General features: G+C 34.3%; 1 protein-coding gene across 1 annotated transcript; it reads right to left on the reverse strand.

Moving 5' to 3' along the window:
* Nucleotides 1-11,510: 11,510 nt before the first annotated feature.
* Nucleotides 11,511-12,367, reverse strand: LOC110111210. The gene has a single exon (XM_020842985.2). It carries the CDS (start codon nucleotides 12,175-12,177, stop codon nucleotides 11,689-11,691), a length of 489 nt encoding a protein of 162 aa, XP_020698644.1. The 5' UTR covers nucleotides 12,178-12,367; the 3' UTR covers nucleotides 11,511-11,688.
* Between the last annotated feature and the right edge of the window lie 576 nt (nucleotides 12,368-12,943).

Below are 12,943 nucleotides of genomic sequence, written 5' to 3' on the forward strand. Positions count from 1 at the left end.
ATGCTCTGCATCATATGCCCCCGCCATGAAAATATATTTTGTTTCATCATTTATTTTATATATTATATTTAACTGTTATACCTGAAAGTTGCATGTCCCATATTGGGCAAGCAAGATTCATCCTACTATGGACAGTTGGGGTAAGTTTTGACGAATTGTTGAACTGAACATCATTTTTTCTCTGAAAATAAATGTCTATGAAGTGGTGCCAGCAAATCTTTTTGGATATATGTGAAATCAAATGAGTTTTATGGTTCCTAATACTACAATAGTAACAAGCTTTTTGTTAGACCGGCCCATCCTGTGCCGACTGGACCGGTCCAACAGGGACCGGTCCAATTCTATTCCAGGCGGAGAAAAACGGGGGGAGCGGAACCGTGAGGTTCCGCGTGGGCTTTTGGGGGGAGTTTAGGAGGGAAAATTTGAACGTGAGAGGCTGTTTTAGGAAGTTTATGATTGTCCTTTATGATTAATTTTGTATAATTAGGAGTTTGGGGGGAATTAGCTCCTCATCTTGAATTTGAATTCTCTTTTGAGATCTAGGGTTTGTGTGCTTGGGCTCTTGGCTTCGCCGGAGAACGTTGGAGAGTTTTTCTTCCTCTCGAATTGAAGAACAAATTGTATCTTTGTTGCTTTCTTTGAATTCTAGTAGAATACAAGCAAGATCTTGTGTTTTTCTCCTGTTTTTCCCTATTTTCTGCTGCGTTTCTCTGAATTCCTGCTGTTTTAACGCTGTGGACAGCAGTTAGTTGCTGTATTTTTACTGATTTGAGTTAGGAATACTTGAGAACTTAAGTATTTCCTATCACTTTTATTGCCATTCCTGGGGTCGACGATATGAATCCTTTTTCTCCATTTTGTCATATAAAGAGTCAAATTTTTATTTAAATATAATGATAAAGAGAAATGACTAAAATGGTCCTTAACTATATTAAAAAATTATATTGGTCCCTCACTCCTTAAAGATAAATCAAAATAGTTCTACCATGGGATTGTTTTGATTCTTTTTAAAGACTTGAGAAATCAAAATGGTTATTTAATATAGTTGGTGACCATTTTGGTCATTCATTAGAAGTAAATGAATCATTTTGGTCATTTTTTTAATAAAAAAATGTTATTTTTAATACTTTCTAACCAAGTTTTTTTAGGTTTACCTTTACAATCAGTATAAAATTTATCGAACAATCATGACATGAATCTGATAGGAAACACTTGAAGCAAGAAAATCCTATCAAGAGAGCAAAAACAGCAAGAAAATCTGATGGAACTTCAAGAAAACACAAATTTTATTGCATGAATAGAACTCACAGAACAAGGAAAACAAGATACTAGTGATCCTCAATTTGTGTTTTCTTGAATATTTTTCCGTCAATGGGTTAACGGAGGAGGAGAGACTGACAACAACCGCCATCGATACCCGAAATTTTGTTGGACTAACAATCTGAATTTCGATTCCAAAAAACAGCAAACCCCTCTTCCTTCGGCCCAAAAGCAACCGTTGAAATTCATAGAAATAGCCCTCCCCCCAAAGGTCCAAAAATTTGATCTGATACCAATTTGATAGGAAACACTTGAAGATTTCCAGTAAATCCTATCAAGAGAGCAAAAACAGCGAGAAAATTTGATGGAACTTCAAAACAATACAAATTTTATTGCAAGATTAGAATTCAGGGAACAAGGAAAACATGATACAAGTGTCCTCAATTCGAGAGGAGGATCGACCTCTCCCAAATCTCTAGACGCCGCTAAAGCCCAAAGAAAACCTAAGGGATCTCAAATTTCAGCCAAATTCAAGATGCCCTAACCCTAAGAAAACAAACTATCTCATACATACAAATCAAAAGGAAACCCCTAAACAGTCCCTACATTCAAATTTCCCTCCTACTTCCCTGAAAAATCCTTCCTAATCTGCTCTTGGGGAGAAGGGCATGCATTCGGCGCGTACAGGAGAGGTTGAAGTTCCGCCTTTGTTCTGCCTGGGCCGGTCCCGTAGGAACCAGCTTGACCGGTCCAATGGACCGGTCTAACATAATCTTTTATGCTCCCTAATGTAGCTAAATATTCATCATATTAATGTTATTTTTGGCAATCAAATGTAGGAATAAAGTACTTTCTATTGCAGTTTACATTAGTTTGATTTTGTTATTGAGAGGACTATAGGATATGATGTTCTTAAGATGGGTTATGAAAACAATGATGAATTTGCATAGTGCTGGCTTTTTAGCATGAGGAAAACCTCTTGGGACTGTATGCGGATATATGTGGATACTGTGACAGAGTTTCTGAATTTTCTTATGGAAATTATTATTGATGTTAATTTCTTGTAAATTCTATAGAATGGCGATTGTGTTAGTGCTTTCATTTATGTGAATTTTAAATAATTTCAATAGCTAATGCCTTGAATTTTTTAATTTTATAGAGTTGATCCGTATAAATATATTCAAAGATAAAGCAAGAAGCATAATTTTTTTTCTTAGTACAACACATATTAGATGAATGAGTTTAAATATGAAGGAAATGCATTTAACACGTAATATTCAAGCATCCTTGGAGTTTCGTTCGTGCAAATAAGAACAATATAACCTATAGTGAAAGAAACAGTTGTTTGTTTTCAAAACTCGGGCATTTTGTGGCACACCGCATGGATCTTTGTGGCAAGAATTGCATTAGAGGGCTTTTTAATGGACTGGTGGACGAATCTTCTAATGGATATTGTCGCACTTTTTGAATTACATAAGTGACAATATATTGTGCATTCTAGATTTCGTCCCAACACTTTGGCGGGATTTTTATCTGGTTACTACTTTTATTCTATGATCATGTGCAACCAAGTTGGAAAGTTTTGGTTTCATATTCTCCCAAGGATGCCAAACTTTTAAGGACAAATTGATGAATATATGTTTTACTTATCCTTACTCTTAGATTCATTGCCAGATTCCGGAACTTGAGAAACTACTTATATTTCCGCATATATTGTGATTATGGCCGTTGTGCTAGCATACTTCCATTTTAAAATTCGAATGGAGAATCCTCTCATTCTAATGATGGTATTTGTAAGTTTGGTCATATTTTCCCTGCCTTTTCCCCGCAAAACGTATGAAAAAGTTTATGATCTGTTTTTGCTTATGCCAAAGATACATATTTTAAGGTCAATAGTCATTTTTATTGGATACTAATATTTGCTTGCAACTTTTTATGTTTTGGTTTCTTTAACTATTGTTCACGTTGTACTTCTGGCAAAAATATTTAATGTATGTGTCAATAGAAACATGAAGAAGTTACTATTCTACTTCAATAAAGCTTCAGATTGCAACTAAATTTAATCCTATTTATTTCTATGTTTAAGCAAATTGGGAAACTTGTGTTGTTTTCATTTCGAAATCACATCCTGTATTTTCTATTATAAATACAGTTATCTAACTACTGGACTGATACACCAGAAGGGCTCAAGGGAAGCTATTTAGATGGTTCTTAATCAACAGGAGTTGTTAGGAAGGTTTCCTAATTATGTTTAATTTATTTAAGAATGTTTGCTAAATTATGTTTAATTATTTATGAAGGTTTCCTAAGTTATGTTGAATTTATTTAAGAAGGTTTCCTAAATTAGGTTTAATTGCTTTGGAAGGCTTCCTAAAATATGTTTAATTTATTTAGGAAGTTTTCCTAAATCATGTTTATTTGTTTAGGAATGTTTCCTAAATTATGTTTAAATTGTTTAGGATGGTTTATTAAATTATATTTAAATTAGTTAGGAAGGTTCTATTTTTATTATTGTGTTCTAGGGCTATTTTAGGGGGAGTTGTCTAGGATTTTAGGGCATGCTATTGATGAGTTTTGTGAGTGTTTGTTGTCCACTATTTTTGTGAGGGATTCTAGCGGCGTCCAAAATTTGGGAGAGAAGTTCCTCCTCTCGAAAGAGGACCATTTTATCTTTCCTTATTTGTATTTATTTTTCTTTCAATAAAAAATATGTTAGTTTGTTGAAAATTACTGCTTACTCGCAGATTTTTGGTATTTAAGGCGTATCAAATTGGTATCAGAGCGATGTTCTGGACCAAAATATGAAGCTTTCCTCTATGATTTCTGCTTTGTTTTTCTCCTCTGTTTGCTGAATTTTGATATTTGGAGGCCAGAGCGCGTCAAAGTTGCCAATTTTTATTGTTAAAGCCTTGATCAGAGCACTGATGGCCAAAAGAAGAGTTGAAGCATTTGAAGAAAAGTTGGAAAGGGAAGTACGACAACTACAAGCGGGTATGGTATCGCTCAATGAACGTATTTCAACGATAAAAGGAAGGTTTAGGAATTTGGAAGATATGATGAAGAAAATAATTGAGATGCAGTTGAAAGTTTCACTAGCTATTCTTAGGGCTGAATCATAGGGAAAGGAAAATCAAGAGGAGATGAAGACAAATCTCATGGAGATGTGATCCAAAACTCCACCAACAATTTGAATTGCTAACCCTAATCAAGATTTGATCGGGATTCCCTTGGTCGAATCTAAAGGGAAAGTGATCAGACGGAAAGAGTTCGATGAAGGAGGGGGACGAGCCAAGCCATGGGGTGAAATAAGGTTTTCAAATAGGAGGACAATAGGAAGGGAGTTTTATTATGGAGGTGGTGAAGTGGTCGACCTATATGGGAGGCTTTTTGGGCAAAGGGGATTAGACGATCAGAGGATGGGGACGGGCCAAGCCATGGGGATCGGATCATGTGAGGCATATGGAAGAAAGGTGGGAGTCCCACCCTCAATACACGAGAGAAACATGGAGGGATCACGACGACCGCTACACAATATGAGGAAGAAATTGTTGAGGTGGTGGTAATCCTAGGGTGAAAAAGTTAAAGATGCGAATAATTGAGGAGAAGAAAAGTGAGAGTTTAATAAGTGATACACAAGCTTCTTCCGAGGATAAATAGGTCGACAAAAGAAAATATGTGAATGAAGAGGGAAAATAAATAAACTCGCAAAGTGATGCGACCTAAGTTTCTAAAAAAATTTTAGAGAACTCTTAGGAAAGAAAATAGGGAATTCTTCCTTTCAATATCTCATAAACATCCACAAAATAAAACATAAAGAAGAAACAAGTCAATTTAAAAAAACTGCTACGAAATCCGAAGGGAAAATGAAATAAAAAAATTAAAGCAACCCTCAGAACAACCAACAAGTGGTCACTTCACCTGTAAAGCCTTTAAAATATAGGATAGGTGCTATAAGAAAGATTGAACTCGGAATCCACCACTGAATCGATCAGCAACAAGTCTACCTTTCACCAACAAATACCTTAAAATTCACAAGAGAAGAAGGATACAGTTGGATGGTTACCGTGGAAATAGAAGAAGAGGAAGAAGACCAAGACAAAGTATAAGAGGAGAAGGAAATAAGAGACTAGCTCGCATGTTAAAAACCTGCAAGTTTGTATGTAAACACTTCACAAAAAAAACTTCACTCAAACAGCAGCAAACAATCCCCATATATAGGAGAAAAAAGAGTCCAACAACCTCATAAATGTGCCTCCCCTAAGCAACCAATAAGAGCCAACATATCATAGGAAATAACAAAGGGAGAGGAACGGACAACATGGAGAACCATACAACCAGAAAAGTAATCAGAGAACCAAAATCTGCCTAGTAAACTAGTAGAAAACCAACAGTCAGCAAACCGTGAAAAGGGAGGGAAATAGACAACAGAATAGTGGAAAACCGAAGCAACACACAACAAGGTATCTTTGCGGGTTTCAATTTGTCATTGAGGCAATGAAATATCATCCACCATGAGTATATTTAGGTTGAGAAGGGTCGTGATGTTGAACTCAATCAAATCTCCCTGTTTGAAGTAAAGATAACAATGGAGAACAAATAGTTAGCAAAGATATCTATCACTTGGGCCACCAGTTTGACTTGTTCTGCATGCTTTTTTACTACACGATTATAGAGTTCTAGGTCAGCTCAATGGTGGTTGTTATCATAGTCCATCTTTTCCTCTATGGCAAGGCTTACCCATCATTAAGTGGGCTTGAGATTTCCATTATGAAGCAGGTACTAATGAGAATAAATAATCATTTGAAGGCTGTTATGGCATCTCAATCTACCATCTAGCTTGGTCTATTGATGGCCCTACTCGTGGTCATAGAGATTGAGCTGAAAAGGGGATTCAAAACTGCATTGGGCGACATAATCATAATGCAACTTCAATTATGCTTAGTGTTCTTTACATTCTTGCTTGGAACAAAATCCCATTATTTTGGACGGACAATCTTATATGGAAAAGTAAAATATAGAGCTATCTTACAATGATTCGTTGAGCGACATGTAAAGTTTGCAAAGAACTATAAGATGTATTCTATAAGTCATTTTACAAAGGATCTAGAATTTGTGCTGCCGCTAATTATTTATCGGATTTATGGATCTACAATTTGCTGATTCAACAACCTTTATGTTTCTCTCTTCATCCTTGTGATTTATAGTTGACACCTGGTTTTTTGTGCCATTTCTTTTTAACATTTTTGGCTTTGAGTGGAAAAAAATAATTGATGACTGGGATGATTGGAGTAAGTAGATAAGAAGTAATGGCATTGGCAAAGATGTTAAACTGTTGAAAGATGGTATATTTTCTAGAGTGAAACACAAGTAGATAACGAATGATATAGAACTAGATCATGTGCTAAGTGGTTCTCAACAGGAAGCAGATTTTGTTGCTAAAATAGATGATCATGGGACAATTTCCATCCTTACACCTTGAGGATAGGGTGGCTTTTTGGGAGGGGAGTTTTGATACATCAGGGTGGCCCAAGGGAAGCTATCTAGAAGGTTCTTAATCAAGGGGAGTTGTTAATAAGGTTTCCTAAATTATGTTTAATTTATTTAAGAAAGTTTCCTAAATTATATTGAATTTGTTTAGGAAGATTTCTTAAATCTTGTTTATTTGTTTAGGAATGTTTCCTAAATTATGTTTAAATTATTTAGGAAGTTTCTATTTATATTATTGTGTTCTAGGGTCATATAAGGGAGAGTTATCTAGGGTTTTAGGGCAGGCTATTGATGAGTTTTGTAAGTGTTTTCTGTCCGCTGTTTTTGTAAGGGATTCTACCGGCGTCTAGAATTTAGAAGAGAAGATCCTCCTCTCAAAAGAGGGTCATTGTATCTTTGCTTGTTCGTATTTCTTTTCCCATCAATAAAAATCTTGGTTTGCTGAAATTTATTGTTTATTTGCTGATTTTTGATATTGAAGGTGTATCATGGACACATTGATTTGGAAACTAGCAATTTCTTAATTTCCTCATTTACGTAAGTGCTTGTTTTGATGCATCCACCTGCATTGGGAAAGGGAATTTGATAGTTTCTTTATTTCCTTTCTAAAATTCCTGTATGTTCTGTAGTAGCGTAAGGAATTCCATGTGCTTCATCCAAATGAAGAGCCACCACAGGTGCTGCGCTCACTAATGCTCCACTCCAGGAGCCTCTACTATTTTTCATGCTTTATGAATTATAATATTGGATTTTCCCTGAGATTTTGTCATCATTCATCATCATTATTAGCCTTATCCTAACTATTTGTATTTGGCATTTTGAATCCTCATTTTGCAGCTACTTCTGTTGAGTGCTATTGCCTTATCTTTAATAAACTCTATTTTCAATCTTCTCATCTTTAATAAACGTCACTCCAATATGTTCTCTAATATAATCATTTATTGATTTAATTTACTATCTTAATGTTGATGCATTTATCTTATTTTCTCATTTTTTTTTCACAATCAACTTAGATATCCATAGCATTTCGCCTTTAAAGGGATTTAGCATGTTTAATGTAGGGAAATGAACATAATAAAATGAGGGCTTTATAACTTGACGATAAATCTGCTACAAGTTTTTTGGGAACTTCACCTTCAATTTCTTTCTACATTGGCATTTATTATTAGAAAAAATAGCGTTAATGTGCAAATTAAAGCTTAAATTCTGACTTAGCTCATACAACTTGATATTTTACAGGAAGAGATTGAATTTGATGCTAAGATTTTGAAGGCTGGGAATACTATAGGTGTCTCAACTGTTGAGGTAAGGAAGAAGAAGACCGGAAAGATAGTAGCTCAAGCTCGCCATGCCAAATATATTGCATTTCCCAGCAAACTGTGAGAGCCTTGCCTGATTCATCTCGCAGAACAAAGCTATGGTCTGAAAGTCTTGTTAGAAGTATCATGTTTCAACCTCTATATGCATTTGCTTGTAAAGGTAAGACTTGAATCTGTGGCTAGGGGCTGGATTCTGAAGCTTTCAAAATCATTTTCTACCTTATCTTTGTGATGGTTAATATCAAAGAGATGAAAGGATTCTTTATTCTTATTAAAGAAAACCTTTTGTAAATTAGACTGCATTGCAGGAAAAATTATTATGTGAGGATGACGGGTGCCGTCGTTAATCAGAGCACGTCACGTCACCTTTTTGCAGTGTACCGTGGTTGTGTTCCATTGTGTACTAGGGTGACGTGACGTGCTCTAATTCGCCTTCGGATGGTCCGATGTCCGGACAGAATAATCTCTCGCATTGATTTTATTTTTTTTTTTAAAATTTAAAATCAATCTTTTCAAAATTTATGAATATTTGTTGAGATGGTTTTCCATATGGTCCAATCTCTTGGGAAGATATCATCTGTAGGCTCAGAGGAGATGATGGGGGTATATGAGAAAATCTATAACGTTGTATTTAATTTACATTATATTTAAATTTCAATGGCATTCTAAATTATTATTAATAACCGCTTTATTTATTTTGAATTTTTTGTGCTTGAGATGGCGGCTAAATGTGTAACGACTCCTAGTGTGGTGTGATCATTATTTTTAGGGGAATTTATGTTTTATTTCATAATGGGATGCTTTTAAAAAATCATATAGAGATGATTATAAACATTAGATCGAAACAAACGGAAGATTTATATTACTTGCAATCTCTCATTGTAATGGAAAGTTTTCAATTTTTGTAAGTCCTACAACAAAGATAAGCACCACATTGATAAATTTCTTCAATTAGCAAAGAGAGCACCCGATCATAATGAATAGAGAAACTCAAGCTAAATTCCCCCTCAAGCGGCGTGACTCTTTAATTAGAGAGAAAATAAGTGCACGCTTCAGCACCTGTGGGGTTGATTGCCGCTAGGCCCGCCGAGAGATTAATTAGTATGCCAAACGTCTCCTCAATGGGGGTGGCAGCGAGTAGATATCCCAGTTCTTAAAAAAAATCATTATTATTATTTTTTCCTACTTAAAATGATAAGAGTGATTTGTATTATAGCCAAGGGCATAGCTTACAATTATTAGCACTCAGAGCTAAGAAGATATAGCCAAAGAAATGCGACGCAACACCAAGATATATGCGAATGACAAAATCATAAATTAAGATACTTCATTAAAATATGAGTTCTTCAATATTCATTAAAGCTCTTCTCATAATCTCTCTAAAATCATTAAAAATTAATTAAAAAGTTTTATTTAAGGCCCCCTTGATAGATAAGTCGGCCATAGCAATTAAGGAAGCAAAAATCTTTAAAAATTATTTGATTTGAGGACCACTCTACTTGTTCTATTTGACCAATCCAAATTTTCATATTTTTAAAAATTTTAAATTTTATTTTTAGTACAAATCATCAATTCATGAAATATTATATTATTAGCTCATAATGCTTTCCAAACTTATCTTGGCTTTAGAAAGGCCTATAAATAATATTTTGGTTTGTACTTTTAATTTAATTGAATAAAAAATATTTTTTTAATAATGTAAATCTTATGCGAAAAGACTTTTAGTTGTTTTACTATCTGATGAATCTTGTTGGTTGATCCCTTAAGCTTTCTTGAGTCCTTAGCTATATTTTTCCACTATTATTCTTCTTTTCCAACATGATTCTCTTCTCCTTTATATAACCTAAATTATAGTTTTCCTCAGCCCTAAAATACATCCAACCTATTTAAAAGTTAAAAGTCTCCCAAATATTTTCCCACATCCCTCATCATCTTTCAATGCCTCAACTACTCAATAATCTTAAGATACCCTAACCAAAAGTCAAATATAGATAGAAAAGTTATGTCGGGAGAAACCATATTAAAAAAGTATCACAACTAATTAATCATTATTTCAAAATTCATAAAATTACAGATATTAGTTCTCGAACATCCCAAATATTTGATCTACAATCCCCAACCTATTTTTTCCCCAAAAAAAATTGCCATTGGATAGCCTAGAAGTTTTAACACTAAATTTGTCCAAATCCTAAACCCTTCCATTGCCACCCTAAAGGGATATCAATCAAACAACTGTATTTATCATAAACATCCTATTAACCCAATATCAAAATATGATGGTGAAATTGAAATAGCCGGTGGAGAAGATAAAAAGTATGTTGGTGAGTAAAAACTATTTCATCTAGTAGTTGGTTCTGGGTTTTTTTTAAAAACTTAGTAATGTTTGTATTGTTTAAGACATGGATTCATTTGGAACGGCTTAATGTTTTTAAAGAAGCTCTTTAGTTAAAAATTTCTTGAATTAGAAATTTTTGTACTAAAAATTTATTTTAGAAAGCGATAAGAAAGGTGCAGAAATGAAGTCTTAGATTTATTTTTATTCATATGAGTTGAACGGATGACTATTAATCCATGAATAAGCACATCAATTTTCAATTTCATTTAGCCGTTTAAGAACACTATATCATTTGTCCATTGAGGTTGTTTTCAATATTCAATGTTTTGGCATTCCTTTTGCAACAGTTTGATTTGCTAAAAAAGGAATACGTTGTAAAAAGAAATAAAATATATTTTAGGATTTTGAATTAATATAAATAAATGCATGTGATTAGTTTTTTTTTGTTTGATTTAAAATAAAATGAATGTAATGTAAAACATAATGAGAATGACAGTTGACAGCAATGGTGACATGCATGGGCGCGCTGATAATGATGGTGGTAGGGGACAACGGTTGGTGGTTGTGCACTTTTGGTAGTGGGTGGCGGTCTATGGTGGTAATGGCGGGCAGCCGGTGGCAACTATAGCATGAATGTTGTTGAGATGACAACAATGATGATGGGTGACATGCAGCAAAAGCATGGCTGCAAAAAAGTGATGGGGAGCTATGGTAACAAGGGTGGCTTGCAGTGTATATCAAATTTGTGTAAAAATACATGAGTTTTGAATACATAAAGAATTAATTTCAAGAGATCTTAGTTTTGAAGCTTGTGTATGTAATGTATGTGTTAGTTTGTCTTAATTGACTAACTCAAAGGTCCCCAAAATCGGGTCTAATATACTCATAAGCTAACAAAAAAATCCAATTAAAAAAAATTATGCATAAAAATAAAGCCAACCACTTGATAATTCAACATTAATATATTTTTAACCAAATGATTAAAACTAATACTTTTACTTAACTAGATTGCCAACCATTCTTGGTAGTTAGAGGGCACACATCACTTATCTTCTTTTTGTCTCTTTCCTGGCTTCCAACTGGCTTCATTTGCAACAAAGCCAAGCAACTTGACACAAAATATTTTACTTTTACTTTATTAATAGCTACACAAAAGCAAAATGATTGAAAAAATGCAGAAAACAAACTTCAATCTTCTTTTATTCTGTTTGGCAAAAGAACTTAAAGATTTGATCTTTTACCATCAAATCAATTTACAGATCAGTTTGAAATAATCTATGGGCCTAATTACATATGATAAATGGATGATGATGTTCTCTTCTTTCTGTTCTTCTGAATGAAGAGAAGCTTCTTAAATACCTTCAGTATCATCACCAGTCCAGGTCTTCGATGATGAACAGCTTTCACACGAAAGAGCTCTCTTGAACCATTTCGCTTCTTCCCATCCAATTTATCTGAGGCTTTGGAGAAATCCAAGCCATTATTCCCTCCAGCTTTCCCCTCACTGGAAAATTGGCTGAGTTCCTCATTGAAGTCTTCCCACAGCATATCCATCTTCTCCTCATCGTTGATTTCTGAAGAGCTTATCTCATCTCTGAGCTTCAGATCTTCCAGGCATGAGAAGCTTCTGCTTCGCTGGTAGTTTCGGAGGACTTCGGATTTCTGATTGGAAGGAGATGGAAGGAAGCAAACAGGAGTGAAGGGGAAGGGAAGGGAAGGGAGATTGGAGAGTTTGTCTTGCTCTGCTGGTATGGCAGGAAAGCTGAATTCTTCCATGGATTTTTTTGCTGGAAGAAAGGGTGAAGATTGCAAGCCTTTATGATGGACGAGTTCTTAAAAGACATCGCTTTCATGGTGGTTGGGTGTATCTTATCTGATGCCGGATGAAGCGGGAGAGATTTTTGGCTTGGTTTAGATTGAAGAAAATGGAAGAGAGGAGAGCTCTACGTGGTTTGATGGAATTGGGATTTGGGAGTCATGTAAATTCACTTTATTTCATGGTTTTAGATAAGTTTATTGATTTAATGAAATTTTAGGGTAATTGATTTCATTTAGGGAATATGAACAAATATTTCTTTTTCATTAATATTTCCTTTCACAACTCTAGCAGAAATATGAAGAAAATGTTAGCAATTATGACAGACTCTCAAGTCTTCTTCTTCTTGTGTGAAGCAAAAAAGTAGATTTCTTCTCAATAAAATAAGAAAAAAATACTAGTCAATTTCTCTATTATAGATCATCTCATCACCCAATTACTAGATCTAGAAATTTAAAGAATTGATTTTGTGATTATTTGAACTCAATTTTTAATAAATTTGTTGTTCAGACCATATGTTACAACAAGCCAAGCTTAAGAATATTTGTAATCAAATTTGAAAACTTCTCCAAATATTTGAGAGGTCAAATGTCTTTCAAATATTATGTGCTTATAGTCTAAATGAGAGATTCAACAAGATGAAGCCAATAAATCTAAGATTAATAAAAAAATATTTAAGTAACTAGGATACTAAAAATATATAATTATGTGAACTAAGGGGCTCTA

Source organism: Dendrobium catenatum, unplaced genomic scaffold, assembly GCF_001605985.2.
Source record: "Dendrobium catenatum unplaced genomic scaffold, ASM160598v2 original_scaffold_197822, whole genome shotgun sequence".
NCBI classification, from domain to species: domain Eukaryota; kingdom Viridiplantae; phylum Streptophyta; class Magnoliopsida; order Asparagales; family Orchidaceae; genus Dendrobium; species Dendrobium catenatum.

Coding starts and splice junctions, on each gene's coding strand:
- LOC110111210 (XM_020842985.2), bottom strand. CDS start 12,177: ATGGAAGAATTCAGCTTTCCTGCCATACCAGCAGAGCAAGACAAACTC.